The 21,364-nt window shown below is 41.0% G+C and overlaps 1 protein-coding gene across 24 annotated transcripts in view; it reads right to left on the bottom strand.

Moving 5' to 3' along the window:
* The window catches only part of SENP6 (SUMO specific peptidase 6), a 114,065-nt gene that overhangs the window by 14,608 nt on the left and 78,093 nt on the right, over window positions 1-21,364 (bottom strand). For all 24 annotated transcript variants that reach the window (XR_010158069.1, XR_010158070.1, XR_010158071.1 and 21 more), the window contains 2 exons: window positions 5,370-5,489; window positions 3,780-3,872 (listed from right to left, as the gene is read on the bottom strand). Coding sequence is in view for 20 of the 24 variants with exons in the window: in XM_003311361.6 (XP_003311409.1) it covers window positions 3,780-3,872; window positions 5,370-5,489 (213 nt within the window). In the remaining 4 variants the exon portion in view is untranslated. The remainder of the gene's footprint in view (window positions 1-3,779; window positions 3,873-5,369; window positions 5,490-21,364) is intronic.

Raw genomic sequence — 21,364 nt, 5'->3', positions numbered from 1 at the left:
GCTAATATTCATTTTTTGCTAGACACAGGGCTGTGCTGGGATACAAGGAACAGGCTATAGATGTCAGGGAGCTTATTGGTCAAGCACAATAATATTTGTCCTATGGTAGGGTGTTCAATAAATATTTGCTGGATGAAAAACAAGTTATCTTGCCATGGATAAAAATTATTCCACTTTCTCATTTTTGTAGAATATTAGAGTACCCAAGTTAGTACTAAGAAACAGCACTATCTATCTCTTCATCAAACAGCATCCAGTAGAAATGGCTGTCATAGGCTGGCTGGCTTCATCTTCTGTATTGCAAAGGCCAGATGGATGAAAGCTTGCTTCTCTCCTGTTCTTCATTATTATTCCTTAGTACCCTATGGATTTAGATCAGGCTAACACACCAACCTCCTCATTTCATCACTTCTAACACATAGCTAATTTTATTTTATTTATAAAGTCACATCTCAACTTTAGACATGTTGCAATGTGAAAAAAATGTGTTTTAAAAATTGATGATGCCAGGCATGGTGGCTCACACCTGTAATCCCAACACTTTGGGAGGTAGAGGCAGGCATATCGCTTGAGCTCAGGAGTTGGAGACTGGCCTGGGCAACGTGGCAAAACCCCGTCTCTACCAAAACCACAAAATATTAGCTGGGTGTGATGGCACATGCCTGTGGTCCAAGCTACTGGGGTTGGAGGCTGAGGTGGGAGGATAGCTTGAGCCTGGGAGGCGGAGATTGCAGTGAGCCAAGATGGTGCCACTGCACTCCAGTCTGGGCGACAGAGTGAGACCCCATCTCAAAATAAATAAAATAAAATTGATGAAATATAGTATAATACAGTGACTCTCAACCTACAGCTGTAATAAAGCCTATCACAGTTCTTAATATTTCTTAGCTATGCCAATGTGGCTAAGCTACAAATTTCCTCACCTAAAAACTAGGAAAAATCCTTTTTGGCCTAAGAAGAGAAAGCTGAATCAGACAATTACTTCCAACAATTACTTCCATTAAGCCAGGGTTTTGCTTTTATGATTCCTTTTAATAACAGCTACGTTAACTTTAACAGCAGGAGAGAGGGTAACACAGACTTTTGGCCAGGTGCAGTGGCTCATGCCTGTAATCCTGGTGCTATGGGAGGCTGAGGTGGGGGAACTGCTTGAGGCCAGAAGTTTGAGACCAGTCTGGGCAACACAGCTAGACCCCATCTCCAAAAAAATTTTAAAAAATTAGCTGGGCCTGTGGCATGCGCCTGTAGTTCTAGCTACTCAGGAGGCTGAGGCAGGAGGATTGCTTAAGCCTAGGAGTTTGAAGCTTCAGTGAGCTATGATTGCACCACTGTACTCCAGCTTGGGCAAGAGAATGAGACTCTGTCTCTAAAAAACAAAACAAAACAAAAGAAAATACCTAGGCAATTTCACTTAAGATAGATTAGATCCACACATCAAATTTGTGTTTCTGGAAATTACTATAACAATTTTTAATAAACAGCTTAGAAACTTAAGAAAAAAATTAGGGCCAGGTACAGTGGCACATGCCTGTAATCCCAGCATTTTGAGAGGCTACGGCAGGTGGACCGCTTCGGCTCTGGAGTTTGAGACCAGCCTGGGCAGCATGGCAAAACCCCATCCTCTAAAAAAAAATACAAAAATTAGCTGGGCGTGGTAGCATGCACCTATAGTCCCAGCTACTCAGGAGGCTGAGGTCGGAGGATCACTTAAGCCTGGGAGGTTGAGGCTGCAGTAAGCCGACATCATGCTACTACATTCCAGCCTGAGTGACAGACAGAGACCCTATCTCGAGAAAAAAGAAAGAAAGAAAAGAAAAACAAAACTGGTACTACCAGAAAAAATAAAAACAAAACAGATGACAAATATATGGCAGCCAATCTAACATGATTAGTGTATAAGTATTTGTAGCTTTGTCTCTTCAAAAAAAAAAAAAAAAAAAGCAAAAACAAAAACAAGCTCTCTTGATTTATAGGCTATTTTTTAATCTACAAATGGTAGAGCTCTCTTACAGAGTTCATTTTCTACCTCTCACTAAGATGACTGGAAGCACTGATAATAACTTCCATGCAGAGGTATAGTGACTAAGAGGGATGCGCCTCTATTCCTAAATCGTGTATAATCAAATAATATTTCTATTTAAAATTTTTATAACTCATTTCTGACAAATCGCTTTCCTCCCTTTCACCTAGTAAGCTGTTCACATGTTACTTCACAAGACAAATTAGTACCCAGTCAAGAAACCTTCTTTTCTGTCTTTTTTTTTCTTTTCCTTTTTTTTTTTTTTGAGATGGAGTCTCACTCTGCTGCCCAGGCTGGAGTGCAGGGGCATGATCTTGGCTCACTGCAACCTCTGCCTCCCGGGTTCAGGCGATGCTCCTGCCTCAGCCTCCTGAGTAGCTGGGATTACAGGCACGCACCACCACGCCCAGCTAATTTTTGTATTTTCAGTAGAGACGAGGTTTCGCCATGTTGGCCAGGTTGGTCTTGAACCCCTGACCTCAAGTAATCCGCCCACCTCAGCCTCTCAAAGTGTTGGGATTACAGGCGTGAGCCACCACGCCCAGCCAAAACCTTATTTTGAAGAGAATGAAGAAATTAACTAGTTTTAAATGTTATTTTAAATTTTACTATGATAATATGAATTTAAAAATATATAGCTTTGCTAGGAGCAGTGGCTCATGTCTATAATCCCAGCTACTTGGGAGGCTGAGGTGGGGGGATGGCTTGAGGCCAAGAGTTCAAGACCAGCCTGAGCAACACAGTGAGACCCTCACCTCTACAAAAGTTTAAAAAAAAAAAATTCAGAAGCTAGCTTGGCACAGCTAGGCTTATTAGACATAAACAATCTCATAGAATACCAACTCCAGGAAAGCATATTCTGCAACCATGATAGAATGAGACAAAGTAGGGCCATATCATAATTTGTCTAAGCAGAGAAAAACATAAGGTCACAGTTGGAAACCACAAAATAGCCAACATTCTTCTTCTTTATTAATGAGTGAATGCTACTTCTTTACCTAGGCAAACCACTGCTTTAGACCCTCCCCCATATCACTCAAGGAAAGCCCAGATTCTGTCACAGGTTCTTTGAAACATCCTTTTATTGAGAGGCTCCAGAGTGGCCCATGGTGTGTGTTATTCCTTGATGCAAGTGATAAACCCAAGTTTTCCGACTACAAGTGTATTTCTGGTGTTCTTTGGATTGAGGGCATAGAAAAGCAAAAGAATAAAACACAAAAAACTTTTAAGTCTCCATTGTAAAATACTACTATCTAGTCATTGGGAGAGAATAATACAAATCTTCAAACACCTCCATTTACTCAGAAACTGCTTCAAGTAGTCTACATGGTTTTTAATTGAAAAATGGCATAAATCTAACCATCGTTTCTCCTTTCTGGTTAAAAACAGAAGTGTATTTTAAACTTAAGATTCCAATTCCTTTATGTGACCTAATCATCTTTTTGTATAAAATAATACTTTTCTATAGGTTACTTGCTAGACAATAAGCACCATTTTTTAAAAAATGGTATTATTTGACATTAATGAATAAAATGAGATTAGAAAGGTATCTGGTCTATTGTCTCTAAAATTCAATATCTTACATGCTTCACTGTGAAACTGCATTAATTCTTGTAAAACAGACAGTACAAATATGAATATACACAAGAGATTTCAGAAAGATGTTTTAAAATGAATTCTTCACCTCATACTCATTATTTAAAAATTGCCATCATTTACATGATTTAAAGATTTTCCTTTAAAGGAAATTCTTACTCACGCTTCATTAAGGGGTACAAAAATAAAATCCTTCTCAAAAATATCTACGTGCCGGGTCCATGTTTTTACTCTCCCATGCCGTTTTTGCTGTATTCTGTAAGAAAGAGATAAATTATAAGCTTCTGAAATATTTCTAGTGCTCCAGCTTATATGTAGTGATTTATAAATTAAGAAGATTCAGATGTAATAGCTCAAACAGTTGCATAAAATGGTTTGACAAACTGGGGAAAGAAAATAGAACTTGTTGGATGGAAACTAGGAAGGCATGGGACTACCCATTGTTGAATTTGGAGAAAGATATTTTACTCCTGTTACTCCATCTGAGGGGTGGAAGTTCTAGTGCTTATCTTGCCTAGACTTCTCTTTACTATTTTTATTACTGCAGAATTGGTCCTGGCAACTATATTGAGAGGTGTAGCCAAGCACGACTTAGGGTAACTGGGGAGAAGACAGTAGGAAAAGTGAGCATTATCTGATGGTAGATGAAGCAATATAGCCATGAGCACTGGTCAAAACCAATGACTGTTATCACCTCTAAGATGCAACATTAGGAATTGCTGAAATAAGAGAATATATTATTATTGTTATTTATTATGCATAGCAGCCATCAATTCAAGACATCTAACACTAGTTTTAAATTTAAAAAGTACCAATTCTTAAGTGTATCTTTTGATCAATTACCAGCAAATTATCAGAGCTAGATGCCATCACTATTGGAGAGGAATTATAAAGAAAAAGGTGGGGCATGGTGGCTCACACCTGAAATCCCAGTACTTTGGGGAGGCAGAGGTGAGCAGATTCCTTGAGCCCAGGAGTTTGAAACCAGCCTGGGAAACATGGTGAAACCCTGTCTCCACAAAAAATACAAAAATTAGCTGGGTGGGGTGGCGTGTGCCTTAGTCCCAGCTACTTGGGAGGCTGAGGTGGAAGGATCACTTGAGAGTGGGAGGTAGAGGTTGTGGTGAGACAAGATCACACCAATGCCCTCCAGCCTGGGTGACAGAGTGAGACCCTGTCTTGAAAAAAAGAAAACAAATCAGGCCTACTATGTACAATAGTATTTCCTTAATTTGTCTGAGAAGAATCACCCAAAGAGCTTATTAAGAATATAGATTCACAGGTTCCTTTCTTAGATATTATGGATAAACATCTAGGATAAAACAGAGTAATCTGTAGTTAGTAAGTATCTAAGTAATTTTAAAAAAACCTACTAGTCACATTTGGGAAACACTATTCTAGATATTTGACCCAGAACATTTATAAATTCCAGGTATTCTGAAAGTATTAGAATATTATGAATTATATTAATTTTGTAAACTGATAAGAGAACTAAATGATATTGCCTCAATATAAATAAGTTGTTCAAAAAAATTCCAAAACTAGCACAAAGTTAGTTTAAGAAAGGTGAATATGAACCCATGAAGAATGAAAATGGAACTGATTTATTTAGTGTGTTCTCTTCCTGGCTGGAGAATTTAAAAAGTAAGCAAGAGAACTGCAGAGATTTGTGTTTTCTTTCAAGTACGTGATTTTTTACTTAGTTAAATGTGAGTGACTTACATCTGTTAAATATTTTCAGAGTTTGACTTACGACAGATTAGTTGTTTCATGATTTCTCCTCTCTCTCTGATTAAGGCGTTTATAGAAAAAAGAACTGAATATATGAATTCGGTCAGCGTCTTCCTTCTTCAGTTTTTCAAGCACCAAGTATCTATTTGATAGAAAATAATTCAAATATAATTAATGTAACAGTTCACTTTATTTATTTCTATTTTTTTGAGACAGAGTCTCACTCTGTTGCCCAGGCTGGAGTGCAGTGGAGCGATCTCAACTCACTGCAACCTCCACCTCCTGGGTTCAAGTGATTTTCCTGCTTCAGCCTCCCAAGTAGCTGGGATTAGAGGCACACACCACCACGCCCAGCTAATTTTTCTATTTTAGTAGAGATGGGGTTTCCCCCATGTTGGTCAGGCTGGTCTCGAACTCCTGACCTCAAGTAATCCGCCCGCCTCAGCCTCCCAAAGTGCTGGGATTACAGGCGTGAGCCACGGCGCCCGGCCACAGTTCGCTTTGTATTAAAAACTCAGTAAATCTTTTTTCTTTAGAACCATCAATCTCTCTTCTTTAGAACCAAGGAAGTTATTAGCAAAGTTTGATAACTATCCGATTATCTTCAGGCAATGAAAATTGCTATTTGAAAATAAAATTACAACATAAAGATCTAATGTTTTAAAACAAGGACACATTCTATGCAGTTAGCGGAAATTGAGCCACTGCACTCCAGCCTGAGAAACAGAGTGAGACTCTGTCACACACACAAAAAACCAAAAACCTTGTTAGGCTGCACACGGTGCCTCATGCCTGTAATGTCAGCACTTTGGGAGGCTGAGGTGGGCAGATCACCTGAGGTTGGGAGCTCGAGACCAGCCTGGCCAATATGATGAAACCCTGTCTCTACTAAAAATACAAAAATTTAGCCGGGCGTGGTGGCGAGTGCCTGTAATCCCAGCTACTTGGGAGACTGAGGCGGGAGAATCACTTGAACCTATGAGGCAGAGGTTGCAGTGAGCCAAAATCACACCACTACACTCCAGCCTGGGCATGACAGACCAAGACTTGGTCTCAAGAAAATAAAAATAAATTAAAAAAAACCAAGGGCACACTCTAAATCTAGAGTAGAGCATATGTCCCCACATTATTCATAATAGCCCAAAAGCATAAGAAAAATGCTAACCAACTGACAAATGGAAAAATAAAGTGTTACATTTATACAATGAAATATCTGAAATAGAAATGAAGTGATAATACATGATCATAGAAAATCCTTGAAAACATGCCAACTAAAAGAATCTACTCATAAAAACCACATATTTTATGGTTCTATTTGTACAAAATGTTCAGAATACAAAAAGCCAGAGATAGAGAAAAGACTGACAGTTGCATAGGGCTGGAGGAGGGATTGGAAGAAAACAGTGATTGCTAATGGGTACTAGGCTTCTTTATGGGGCAATGAAACACACTGAATTGTATACTTCAAATGGGTGAATTGTATGTTATATGTATTATATCTAAGTAAAGCTGTTATCATTATGTATTGTTTATTTCATTTTAAACAGTTCAGTTAATAAACCACGAAGATCCAGCAGCATAGTATTTTTTATGAAAATAGAAAATAAAGAGAAAGAACTTGTACAGTGGTGAGGTGGTAACAATGACTCTGTAAAGTGATCTTACATTGGTTCTAATTTTTTTTGAGATAAGAGTTTCGCTCTTGTTGCCCAGGCAGGCTGGAGTGCAATGGCATGATCTCGGCTCACCACAACCTCCGCCTCCCGGGTTCAAGCGATTCTCTTGCCTCAGCCTCCTGATTAGTTGGGATTATAGGCATGGACCACCATGCCAGGCTAATTTTGTATTTTTAGTAGAGACGGGGTTTCTCCATGTTGGTCAGGCTGGTCTTGAACTCTCGATCTCAGGTGATCCACCTGCCTCGGCCTCCTAAGGTGCTGGGATTACAGGCGTGAGCCACCGTGCCTGGCCTGGTTCTAATTTTTTATTGCCTTAGTTATTTTTTTATACATCTATAGCAAAACAAGTAACAATAGTCATTTATATCACAAAGGGAAATTATGATATATTAAATTTATTTATGATCCAAACTTTCTCATAGGACTTATTATGCAAGTTCAAGCTTATGACCATATTATCAAAATGAGGACAGTCTGAAAGTCTTGTGAAATCTTACACAGAAAGAGCAAATGCTTAAAACATCTGGTCCCCTAGAGGGCACATTCTTGAGATCTGTTACTTTTATCACTAATATGCAATAATTCCAAAGCTCAAGTTTTAATGAAAATGACATAATTTAAGATTTCTTGCTTTCAGGCAACTCAGTGTGCCCCTACAGAAGATAATACAAGACAGTGAGTCAGATCAAGACACAGTTTATATTAATTGCTGAATTCTACAATAGTATCTTCAAAACACACTATGTAGATAAATAGCTATCAGTCCAGGGACTATACTGTAATGAGTGAACCATGAGACTTTTGCTGGCCCAAACTATAATGGCTACTTTGGTGTTTTTTTTTTTTTTTTTTTTTTTTTTTAAATTTCAGACTGAGTATCACTCTGTCTCCCAGGCTGCAGCGCAGTGGTGCAATCTTGGCTCACTGCAATCTCCACCTCCAGGTTCAAGTGATTCTCCTGCCTCAGCCTCCTGAGTAGCTAGGACTGCAGGCACCCGCCACCACACCCAGCTAATTTCTGTATTTTTTTTTTAGTAGAGGCCAGGTTTCACCATGTTGGCCAGGTTGGTCTCGAACTCCATCCCTCAAATGATCCTCCCACCCTGGCCTCCCAAAATGCTGGGATTACAGGCGTGAGCCACTCTGCCTGGCCTACAATGGCTGTTTTATAAAACTTAACTGAATAAAGGGATATTCACCTTAAAAAAAGGAAATGTATTTGTGATATAAGAAAACTGAGCTGGACATAGTGGCTCACTGCAGCCTCCGCCTCCTGGGCTGAAGCCATCCTCTTACCTCTTCCTCCAGAGTAGCTGGAACTACAGGCATACGCCACCATACCCGGCTAACTTTGGTTTTTTTTGGTGGGGGTAAACATGGGGTTTCGCCATGTTGTCCAGGCTGATCTCGAACTTCTGGGCTCAGGTGGTTTGCTTGCCTTGGCGTCCCAAGTGCTAGGATTACAGATTTTTTTTTTTTTTGGCGGGGGAAGGGAAGGAGGAAGAGCCACAGGGCCAGGTGTGAGGGAGGAGTGGGATGCGGGGAGGATGGGGGGCGAGGGATGTGGGGCTCAGGCACTAGCCTGGGAAGCCTCCAGGATTACAGGTTTGAGCCACCACACCCAGCCTGTGCTTTATTTATTTCTTTGAGATAAAGTCTCACTCTCTCGCCCAGGCTGGAGTGCAGTGGCATGGTCACAGCTCACTGCAACCTCAAACTCCTGGGCTCAAGTGATCCCTCACTTCACTCTCCTGAGTAGCTGGGACCACAGGCCTGCACTACCATGCCCAACTAATTTTTTTTTTTTTTGTATGTTTTTGTAGAGACAAGGGTCTTGCTATATTGCCCAATATGGTCTTGAACTCCTTGCCTGAAGCAATCCTCCAGCATCGGCCTCCCAAAGTACTGGGATTATAGGTGTGAGTCACTGCACCTGGCCTAATTTATGCTTTTAAAGTAACTAGTTTCGTTTTTCTGATATGCACCCATAAGATTTCTGTGACTACAGTTCTAGATTTTTTAAGTGTACATGTGTCACAACTATTAACTTTAAAATAATAATCATATCTCTCATTTTAGAATTAAAGGGAAAACCCAAGCTTACCACAAAAACTTATGGGAGGCCAGGCGCGGTGGCTCACGCCTGTAATCCCAGCACTTTGGGAGGCCGAGGCAGGCGGATCACCTGAGGTCGGGAGTTTGAGACCAGCCTGACCAACATGGAGAAACCCCATCTCTACTAAAAATACAAAACTAGCCGGGTGTGGTAGCGCATGCCTGTAATCCCAGCTACTCAGGAGGCTGGGGCAGGAGAATAGCTTGAACCAGGGAGGCGGATGTTGCAGTAAGCCGAGATTGTGCCATTGCACTCCAGCCTGGACAACGAGAGTGAAACTCCATCTCAAAAAAAACCAAAAAACAATGGGAGGCCGAGGCGGGCGGATCACGAGGTCAGGAGATCGAGACCATCCTGGCTAACACGGTGAAACCCCATCTCTACTAAAAATACAAAAAATTAGCCAGGCCTGGTGGCGGGCGCCTGTGGTCCCAGCTACTCGGGAGGCTGAGGCAGGAGAATGCCTCAGGGAGGCGGAGCTTGCAGTGAGCTGAGATCGCGCCACTGCACTCCAAACTGGGCAACAGAGCGAGACTCCGTCTCAAAAAAAAAAAACAAAAAACAAAAACAAAAACAAACAAACAAACAAAAAAACACAATAACAAAAAAAAACCTTATGGGAATTTCTTCCATTTGGGTGCACCAATTTCTCTAAGTGCATACATCATTTAAATATTGAATGCTGGTGAAGCTGTTTAGTTGCTATTCCATAAAATGGAAAATCTAACATCATCAGAACTCCTTTAACTATAAGATGAAGTTAAACAGTGATTTTGGGCTGGGCACAGTGGTGGGAGGATCCCTTGAGAATAGCCTGGGCAACACAGGAAGACCCTATATCTCCAAGAAAATTTTAAAAATTAGCAGAGTGTGGTAGCTCGCACATGTAGTCCCAGCTACTTGAGAGGCTGAGGCAGGAGGATCACTTGAGCCAGGGAGGTCTGGGCTTCAGTGAGTCGTGATTGCGTCACTGCTCTCCAACCTGAACGACAAAGTAAGAATCTGTCTTTGAAAAAAAAAAAAAAAAATTTTAGCTGGGAATGGTAATTGCCTGTAATTCCAGCACTTTGGAGGCCAAGGTGGGAGGATCGCTTCAGCCCAGAAATTTGAGACCAGCCTGGGCACACAGGGAGATCCTGCCTCTATTAAAAAAAAAAAAAAAAAATTAGGCTGAGCACAGTGGCTCATGCCTGTAATCCCAGCACTTTGGGAAGCTGATGGGGGGCAGGGGGGGATCACTTGAGGACAGAAGTTCGAGACCAGCGTGGCCAACAAGGTGAAATCCCATCTCTAATAAAAATACAAAACAATTAGCCAGGCATGGTGGCGGTCGCCTGTAGTCCCAGCTACTCAGGAGGCTGAGGCAGGAGAATGGCATGAACCCGGGAGGCGGAGCTTGCAGTGAGCCGAGATTGCACCACTGCACTCCAGAGCCTGGGTGACAGAGCGAGACTCCCGTCTCAAAAAAAAAAACAAAAAACAAAAAAACAAAAACAAACATATAAAATTTATCATGTTAACCATTCTGAGTGTAGAGTTCAGCAGTGTAAAGTATATGCACAGTGTTAAAAACAGATCTCCAGTAACTTTGTTTTGCAAAACTGAACATATGTCTATTAAACAACTCCTTTTCCCCTTCCCCTCAAATCCCAGTAAACATCAATTCTATTTTCTGTTTCTATGAATTTGACTACTTTAGATACCTCATATAACAGAAATCATACTTTTGTGACTGACTTACTGTGCTTGGCACAATGACCTCAAGGTTCATCTATGTTAAAGCAAGTAACATTATTTCCTTCCTTTTTAAGGAAGGAAACGTATACATATTGCATTATATGTATACACCACATTTGGTTTATCCGTTCATCAGTGGATAGCAGGATTGTTTCCACCACTCAGCTATTATGAATGCTGTTATGAACATGGGTGTGCAAATATGTCTTCAAGACTCTGCTTTCTGGTTGGGAGCAGTGGCTTATGCCTGTAATCCCAGAACTTTGGGAAGCCAAGGTAGGAGGACTGCTTGAGGGCAGGAGCTCAAGACCAGCCTGGCCAACAAAGTGAGACACCATCTGTATAAAAGTGAAAAAATTAGCAGGGTGTGACAGTGTGCACCTGTAGTCCCAGCTACTTAGGAAGCTGAGGCAGGACGATCACTTGAGCCCAGGAGGCTATCGTGAGCTGTGACTGTGATGCTGCACTCCATCATGGGTGACAGAATGAGACCCTAACTCAAAACAAAAAGACGCTGCTTTCAGTTCTTTTGGACATCCAGTCATGCAGTGCTTAAGAATGGGGTTATGTTCTGAGAAAGGCATCATGAGGTAATTTGAAGTTGTGCATCATAGAGTGTACTTATACAATCCTAGGTGGCATAGTGTCCTATACACCTAGGCTATATGGTATAACCTACTGCTTCTACACTATACACCTGTATAGTATGTTACCATACTGAATACCGTAGGCAACTGTGACACAATGGAAACTATTTGTGTGCCCATAGAAAAGCTACAGTAAAAATACGTTATTATAATCTTATGGGCTCACCATCACATATGGTCCATAATTGACTGAAACGTTATGTGGCACAAGACTGTATACCCAGAAGTGGGATTGCTGGATCATATTGCAGTTCTATTTCAAATTTTTTGAGGAGCCTACGCACTGTTTTCCACAGTGGCAGCACCATTTTATAACAGTTTCAATTTCTCCACATCCTCATCAACACTTATTTTCTGTTTTTTTTTGTTTCTGTTTTAATAGTAGCCATCCTAATGGAAGTGAGATGACACTGTGTTATATTGTTTTGATGCTGCATTTCTCTAATGATTACTGATGTTGAGCATCTTTCATATGCTTTTTGGCCACTTGTATGGATCACTTAAAAAAGAGATAACATCTTTTGACTTATCTATAAAGATTTTATTTTTTTCTTGGATATAGTGTCTTGCTCTGTCACCCAGGTTGGAGTACAGTGGTGTGTAATCATAGCTCACTGTAGCCTCAAACTCTTGTCATGGGCTCAAGTGATCCTCCCATCTCAGCCTCCTCAATAGCTAGGACTATAGGTGTGCACCACCATGCCCAGCTAAATTTTTTTCTTGAGACGGAGTTTCACTCTTGTTGCCCAGGCTGGAGTTCAATGGCATGATCTCGGCTCCCCGCAACCTCCGTCTCCTGGGTTCAAGTGATTCTCCTGCCTCAGCCTCCCGAGTAGCTGGGATTACAGGCATGCACTACCACACCTGGCTAATTTTGTATTTTTAGTAGAGTTGGGGTTTCTCCATGTTGGTCAGGCTGGTTTCACCTCCTGACCTCAGATGATCCACCTGCCTCGGCTTCCCAAAGTGCTGGGATTATAGGCGTGAGCCACCACGCCTGGCTTGCCCAGCTAATTAAAATTTTCTTTTTTGTAGAGACAGGGCTTCATTATATTGCACAGGCTGGTCTCCAACTCTTGGCTTCAAGTGATCCTCCCACCTTGGCCTCCCAAAGCCCTGGGATTAGAGGTATGAGCCACTGTGTCTGGTCAGCTATGAAGAACTTTGAAACACACCAAAAGGAAAAATGGTGTCCTTGAAATGGGGGCACAGTTTAAACTAAATAGAATATAATCCTGGACGGGGGGGTGGGGTGGCGGTTCCAAGATGGCCAAATAGGAACAGCTCCGGTCTGCAGCTCTCAGCATGACTGATGCAGAAGATGGGTGATTTCTGCATTTCCAACTGAGGTAACTGGTTCATCTCATTGGGACTGGTTGGACAGGGGATGCAGCCCATGGAGGGTGAGCTGAAGCAGGGCGGGGCATCGCCTCACCCAGGAAGTGCAACAGGTTGGGGGATTTCCCTTTCCCAGCCAAGGCAAGCCTTCACAGACTACCTGGAAAAATGGGACACTCCCGCCCAAATACTGTGCTTTTCCCAAGGTCTTAGCAACCAGCAGACAAGGTGATTCTCTCCCGTGTCTGGCTCGGCGGCTCCCACGCCCATGGAGCCTTGCTCACTGCTAGCACAGCGGTCTGAGATCCATCTGTGAGACAGGAGCCTGACTGGGGGAGGGGCATCCGCCATTGCTGAGGCTTGAGTAGATAAACAAAGTGGCCAGGAAGCTCAAACTGGGTGGAGCCCACTGCAGCCCAACAAGGCCTACTGCCTCTAGACTCCACCACTGTGGGCAGGGCATAGCTGAAAAATAGGCAGCAGACAACTTCTGCAGACTTAAACATCCCTGTCTGATAGCTCTGAAGAGGGCAGTGGTTCTCCCAGCACGGCATCTGAGCTCTGAGAACGGACAGAATGCCTCCTGAAGTGGGTCCCTGACCCCTGTGTAGCCTAACTGGGAGACACCTCCCAGTAGGGGCCGACAGACACCTCACATAGGCAGCTGCCCCTCTGGGACGAAGCTTCCAGAGGAAGGATCAGGCAGCAATATTTGCTGTTCTGCAGCCTCTGCTGGTCTGGAGTGGAACTCCAGCAAACTCCAAAAGACCTACAGCTGAGGGACCTGACTGTTAGAAGGAAAACAGAAAGGAATAGCATCAACAAACACAAAGGAATAGCATCAACATCAACAAAAAGGTCATCTACACCAAAACCCCATCTGTCGGTCACCAACATCAAAGACCAAAGGTAGATAAAACCACAAAGATGGGGAGAAACCAGAGCAGAAAAGCTGAAAATTCTAAAAATCAGAGCGCCTCTTCTTCTCCAAAGGATCGCAGCTCCTTGCCAGCAACGGAACAAAGCTGGGCGGAGAATGACTTTGACGAGTTGACAAAAGCAGGCTTCAGGAGGTGAGTAATAACAAACTTCTCCGAGCCAAAGGAGGATGTTCGAACCCATCTCAAGGAAGCTAAACACCATGAAAAAAGATTAGATGAATAGCTAACTAGAATAAAGAGTGTAGAGAAGACCTTAAATGACCTGATGGAGCTGATAACCATTGCACAAGAACTTCATGACGCATGCACAAGCTTCAATAGCCAATTCGATCAAGAGGAAGAAAGAGTATCAGTGATTGAAGGTCAAATTAATGAAATAAAGTGAGAAGACAAGGTTAGAGAAAAAAAAGTAAAAAGAAACAAACAAAGCCTCCAAGAAATATGGGACTATGTGAAAAGACCAAATCTACATTTGATTGGTGTACCTGAAAGTGACGGGGAGAATGGAACCAAGTTGGAAAACACTCTTCAGGATATTACCCAGGAGAACTTCCCCAGCCTAGCAAGGCAGGCCAATATTCAAATTCAGGAAATGCAGAGAACACCACAAAGATACTCCTTGAGAAGAGCAACTCCAAGCCACATAATTGTCAGATTCCCCAAGGTTGAAATGAAGGAAAAAGTGTTAAGGGCAGCCAGAGAGAAAGGCTGATTATCCACAAAGGGAAGCCCACCAGACTAACAGCGGATCTCTCGGCAGAAACCCTACAAGCCAGAAGAGAGTGAGGGCCAATATTCAACATTCTTAAAGGAAAGAATTTTCAACCCAGAATTTCATATCTAGCCAAACTAAGCTTCATAAGTGAAGGAGAAATAAAATACTTTACAGACAAAGCAAATGCTGAGAGATTTTGTCACCACCAGGCCTGCCTTGCAAGAGCTCCTGAAAGAAGCACTAAACATGGAAAGAAACAACTGGTACCAGCCACTGCAAAAACAGGCCAAATTGTAAAGACCATCGATGCTATGAAGAAACTGCATCAATTAACGGGCAAAATAACAAGTGAACATCATAATGACAGGATCAAATTCACACATAACAATGTTAACTTTAAATGTAAATGGGCTAAATGCCCCAATTAAAAGACACAGACTGGCAAATTGGATAAAGAGTCAAGACCCATCAGTGTGCTGTATTCAGGAAACCCATCTCACATGCAGAGAGACACACAGGCTCAAAATAAAGGAATGGAGGAAGATCTACCAAGCAAATGGAAAACAAAAAAAGGCAGGGGTTGCAATCCTAGTCTCGGATAAAACAGAATTTAAACCAACAGCGATCAAAAGAAACAAAGAAGGCCATTACATAACGGTAAAGGGATCAATTCAATAAGAAGAACTAACTATCCTAAATATATATGCACCCAATACAGGAGCACCCAGATTCATAAAGCAAGTTCTGAGTGACCTACAAAGAGACTTAGACTCCCACACAACAATAATGGGAGACTTTAACACCCCATTGTCAATATTAGACAGATCAACCAGACAGAAGGTTAACAAGGATATCCAGAACCTGAACTCAGCTCTGCAACAAACAGACCTAATAGACATCTACAGAACTCTCCACCCCAAATCAACAGAATATACATTCTTCTCAGCACCACATCGCACTTATTCAAAAATTGACCACATAATTGGAAGTAAAGCACTCCTCAGCAAATGTAAAAGAATAGAAATCACAACAAACTGTCTCTCAGACCACAGTGTAATCAAATTAGAACTTAGGATTAAGAAACTCACTCAAAACTGCACAACTACATGGAAACTGAACAACTTGCTCCTGAATGACGGGTAAATAACGAAATGAAGACAGAAATAAAGATGTTCTTTGAAACCAGTGAGAACAAAGGCACAACGTACCAGAATCTCTTGGACACATTTAAATCACCTTAATTTAAAGCAGTGTGTAGAGGGAAATTTATAGCACTAAATGCCCACAAGAGAAAGCAGGAAAGATCTAAAATTGACACCCTAACATCACAATTTAAAAAACTAGAGAAGCAAGAGCAAACAAATTCAAAAGCTAGCAGAAGGCAAGAAATAACTAAGATCAAAGCAGAACTGAAGGAGATAGAGACACAAAAAACCCTTCAAAAAAAATCAATGAATCCAGGAGCTGGTTTTTTGAAAAGATCAACAAAATTGATTGACTGCTAGCAAGACTAATAAAGAAGAAAAGAGAGAAGAATCACATAGATGCCATAAAAAATGAAAAAGGGGATATCACCACTGATCCCACAGAAGTACAAACTACCATCAGAGAATAAACACCTCTATGCAAATAATCTAGAAAATCTAGAAAAAATGGATAAATTCCTGGACACATACACCCTCCCAAGACTAAACCAGGAAGAAGTTGACTCTCTAAATAGACCAGTAACAGGCTCTGAAATTGAGGTAATAATTAATAGCCTACCAACCAAAAAAAGTCCAGGACCAGATGGATTCACAGCCTAATTCTACCAGAGGTACAAGGAGGAGCTAGTATCATTCCTTCTGAAACTATTTCAATCAATAGAAAAAGAGGAAATTCTCCCTAACTCATTTTATGAGGCCAGCATCATCCTGATACCAAAGCCTGGGAGACACACAACAAAAAAAGAGAATTTCAGATCAATATCCCTGATGAACATTGATGTGAAAATCCTCAATAAAACACTGGCAAACGAAGTCCAGCAGCACATCAAAAAGCTTATCCACCATGATCAAGTGGGCTTCATCCCTGGGATGCAAGGCTAGTTCAACATATGCAAATCAATAAACATAATCCATCATATAAACAGAACCAATGACAAAAACCACATGATTATCTCAATAGATGCAGAAAAGGCCTTTGACAAAATTCAACAGCCCTTCATGCTAAAAACTCTCAATAAACTAGGTATTGATGGAAAATATCTCAAAATAATAAGAGCTATTTATGACAAACCCACAGCCAATATCATCCTGAATGGGCAAAAACTGGAAGCATTCCGTTTGAAAACCAGCACAAGACAAGGATGCCCTCTCTCACCACTCCTATTCAACATAGTGTTGGAAGTTCTGGCTAGGGCAATCAGGCAAGAGAAAGAAATAAAGCGTATTCAATTAGGAAATGGGGAAGTCAAATTGTCCCTGTTTGCAGATGACATGATTGTGTATTTAGAAAACCCCATCATCTCAGCCCAAAATCTCCTCATGCTGATAAGCAACTTCAGCAAAGTCTCAGGATACAAAATCAATGTGCAAAAATCACGAGCATTCCTATACACCATTAACAGATAAACAGAGAGCCAAATCATGAGTGAACTCCCATTCACAGTTGCTACAAAGAGAATAAAATACCTAGGAATCCAACCTACAAGGGATGTGAAGGACCTCTTCAAGGACAATTACAAACCACTGCTCAACGAAATAAAAGAGGACACAAACAAATGGAAGAATATTCCATTCTCATGGATAGGAAGAATCAATATCGTGAAAATGGCCATACTGCCCAAAGTAATGTATAGATTCAATGTCATCCCCATCAAGCTACCAGTGACTTTCTTCACAGAATTAGAAAAAACTACTTTAAAGTTCATATGGAACCAAAAAAGAGTCTGCATTGCCAAGACAATCCTAAGCAAAAACAACAAAGCTAGAGGCATCATGCTACCTGACTTCAAACTATACTACAAAGCTACAGTAACCAAATCAGCATGGTACTGGTACCAAAACAGAGATATACACCAGTGGAACAGAAAAGAGGCCTGAGAAATAATACCACACATCTACAACCATCTGATCTTTGACAAACCTGACAAAAACAAGAAATGGGGAAAGGATTCCCTATTTAATAAATGGTGCTGGGAAAACTGGCTAGCCATATGTAGAAAGCTGAAACTGGATCCCTTCCTTACACCGTATACAAAAACTAATTCAAGATGGATTAAAGACTTAAATGTTAGACCTAAAACCATAAAAACCCTAGAAGAAAACCTAGGCAATACCATTCAGTTCATAGGCATGGGCAAGGACTTCATGACTAAAACACCAAAAGCAATGGCAACAAAAGCCAAAATTGACAAATGGGATCTAATTAAACTAAAGAACTTCCGCATGGCAAAAGAAACTATCATCACAGGCAACCTACAGAATGGGACAAAATTTTTGCAATCTACCCATCTGACAAAGGGCTAATATCCAGAATCTACAATGAACTCAAACAAATTTACAAGAAAAAAAAACCCCATCAAAAAATGGGCAAAGGATATGAACAGACACTTCTCTAAAGAAGACATCTATACAGCGAACAGACACATGAAAAAATGCTCACCATCACTGGTCATCAGAGAAATGCAAATCAAAAACCACAATGAGATAACCATCTCATGCCAGTTTGGCAATCTTTAAAAAGTCAGGAAACAACAGATGCTGGAGAGGATGTGGAGAAATAGGAATGCTTTTACACTGTTGGTGGGAGTGTAAATTAGTTCAACCATTGTGTAAGACAGTGTGGCGATTCCTCAAGGATCTAGAACTAGAATTACCATTTGACCCAGCAATCCCATTACCTGGTATATACCCAAAGGATTATAAATCATGCTACTATAAAGACACATGCACACGTATGTTTATTGCGGCACTATTCACAATAGCAAGACTTGGAACCAACCCAAATGTCCATCAATGATAGACTGGATTAAGGAAATGTGGCACATATACACCATGGAATACTATGCAGCCATAAAAAAGGATGAGTTCATGTCCTTTGCAGGGACATGGATGAAGCTGGAAACCATCATTCTCAGCAAACTATCACAAGGACAGAAAACCAAACACAGCATGTTCTCACTCATAGGTGGCAATTGAACAACGAGATCACTTGGATACAGGGTGGGGAACATCACACACCAGGGCCTGTTGTGGGATGGAGGGCTGGGGGAGGGATAGCATTAGGAGAAATACCTAATATAAATGATGAGTTGATGGGTACAGCAAACCAACATGGCACATGTATACCTATGTATCAAACCTGCATGTTGTACACATGTACCATAGATCTTAAAGTATAATTAAAAAAGAAAAAGAATATAATCCTGATGTTGAGTAGATCCTGCTGGTTGATGGTGTTGTCGAGTTCTTCTATATCCTTGTTGATTTTCTTTCTAGTTGTTCTACCAATTGTTGAGAGAGGGGTACTAACATCTCCAATTTTATTTGTGGATTTGTCTGTTTCTCCTTTCAGGTCTATCAGTTTTTGCTTCACACATTTTATAGTTCTGTTGTTTAGTACATAGGATTAGTATGTTTTCTTGGTGGATCATTCCTTTATCATTACATAACATCCTTCTTGATCCCTGGTAATTTTCTTTCCTCAGAAGTTTATTTGTCAGACTCTGCTTTCTTGTGTTTAATGTTTGTATGGTTTATCTTTTCCATCCTTTTTCTTTCAACCTATTTAATATCATTACTTTGACATTCCTTGTAGACAGTTCACTGATTCCTTCCTCTGTCTTTTCCATTCTGCTATTGAGCCCAGCTCCTGAAGTCATTATTTCAGTTTTGTATTTTGAGTTCTAAAATTTCCATTTGTTTCTTCCTTGTTTTTTATATTTTTGTTTTTTTGTAGAGATGAGGATTTTGCTATGTTGCCCAGGCTGGTCTCAAACTCCTGGCCTCAAGTGATCCTCCCACCTTGGCCTCCAAAATTGCTAGGATTACAGGCATGACCCATCCATTTGTTTCTTCTTTATATTGTTTTGAGTTTTCATTTGTTTCAAGAGTTGTCATCATGTTCATTAAAACATTTTTATGATGGATGCTGTATCAGTCCGTTCTCTCACTGCTCTAAAGAACCACCTGAAAATTAGCTGGGTGTGGTAGTGAGTACCTGTAATCCAAGCTACCTGGGAGGCTGAGGTGGAAGGACTGCTTGAATGTAGAAGGCAAAGGCTGCCGTGGGCCAAGATCGCGCCACTGCACTGTAGACTGGGTGAGAGAGCAAGACTCCATCTCCAAAAAAAAAAAAAAGAAATACCTGAGACTGGGTAATTTATAAAGAAAAGAGGTTTAATTGACTCACAGATCCACAGGCTATACAGGAAGCGTAGCTGTGGAGGCCTCAGGAAACTTGGAATCATGAGGAAAGGTGAAGAGGAAGGACATACATCTTACATGGCCAGAGCAGGAGTAACAGAGAACAAAGGGGGAGGTGCTACACACTTTTATAAACAACCAGAACTTGTGAGAACTTACTCAATGTAACAAGGATAGAAAGGGGAAAATCTGCCCCCAGAATCCAATCACCTCCCACAAGGCCCCTCTTCCAACATTGGGGATTACAAATGGACATGAGATTTGGGCGGGGACACAAACCTCAACTGTATCAGATGCTTTAAAATCTTTGTCAAATAATTCTGACATTTGTGTCTTCTTGGTGTTAATGTCTATTGATATTCTTTTCTCATTCAGTTTGAGATCTTCCTGATTCTGGGTAAGGCAAATGATTTTCATTTTGAAATCTGGACATTTTGAGTACTATGGTTTTTGTTTTTGCTGGCAACTATGTAGAGCAATATAATTCTTGTGTTTTAGCAGACTTCCTCTAGCACCACACTCCAGTGGGTAGGGGTGTTACCTCATTATTGTGAAGTGGGACTAAAAGTATATGTTCTCTACTAGACCTCCACTGATACCAGAGAGCTCCCTGTTACTGATGGATGGGGGTGGGAGGCCTCCAATAGGCTTCCACTGATACCATCTCTAATGGAGTTCAGGGGTAACTTGTTACCCCTGGGACTGGGGTGCCAGTCCAGGCTGTATAGTTAACTTAATTACCTTGGGGTCATTGTGAACTCAAAATTATACTTAGTTAGCCCTTATCTGCCTTGATCTCTGCTATATTGTTAACACTGAGTATAATCTCCTTTAAAGCTCTCACTTCCCTTCAATTTCTCTTCTTACTTCTTCAACAGCTTTGGAAATTATTCATGGGAGCCTTTTTATTCCTGGTCTATCTCTTAAAATGTAATCTCCAGGATCTGTCCGTATACTCTTTTTCTCATTCTATATCCCTACCTAAGCAATTTCATTCATTCTCACAATTAAACAACATCTTACCATCTCTGTTGGTCAGAACTCAACCAAACTCTAGCACCATTTGCTCAACTGCTTATTGGCACTGTCCTTTTATTATATCACAGACCTCTAAAAGGGAACTTATCCCCTCCTCACCCAAGCCTGTTCTCCTTCTGCATTCACTGCTTTAGTGCCAACATCATTTAGCAGGTCTTGTGAGCCAGAAAACTAGGAGCTACCTGGTACCCTTTCCTCTCCTCCTTAATATCCACTTAATTAGTCCTAGAGTACTACTAATTCTATATAGTAAACAATTCTACCTCATAAAATGTCTCATCATTTCAACTAAAATATCTTAAATAGGCTTCTTAAATCATCTTAATTAAATTTCCTTAAATCACCTCTCATCTAGACTTCCACGATGTCATGCCTATCAAAATGGTCTTAACAGAAAT

This window comes from Pan troglodytes, chromosome 5 (genome assembly GCF_028858775.2).
Source record: "Pan troglodytes isolate AG18354 chromosome 5, NHGRI_mPanTro3-v2.0_pri, whole genome shotgun sequence".
Taxonomy (NCBI): domain Eukaryota; kingdom Metazoa; phylum Chordata; class Mammalia; order Primates; family Hominidae; genus Pan; species Pan troglodytes.
This window is presented reverse-complemented; position numbering and strand designations above follow the sequence as displayed.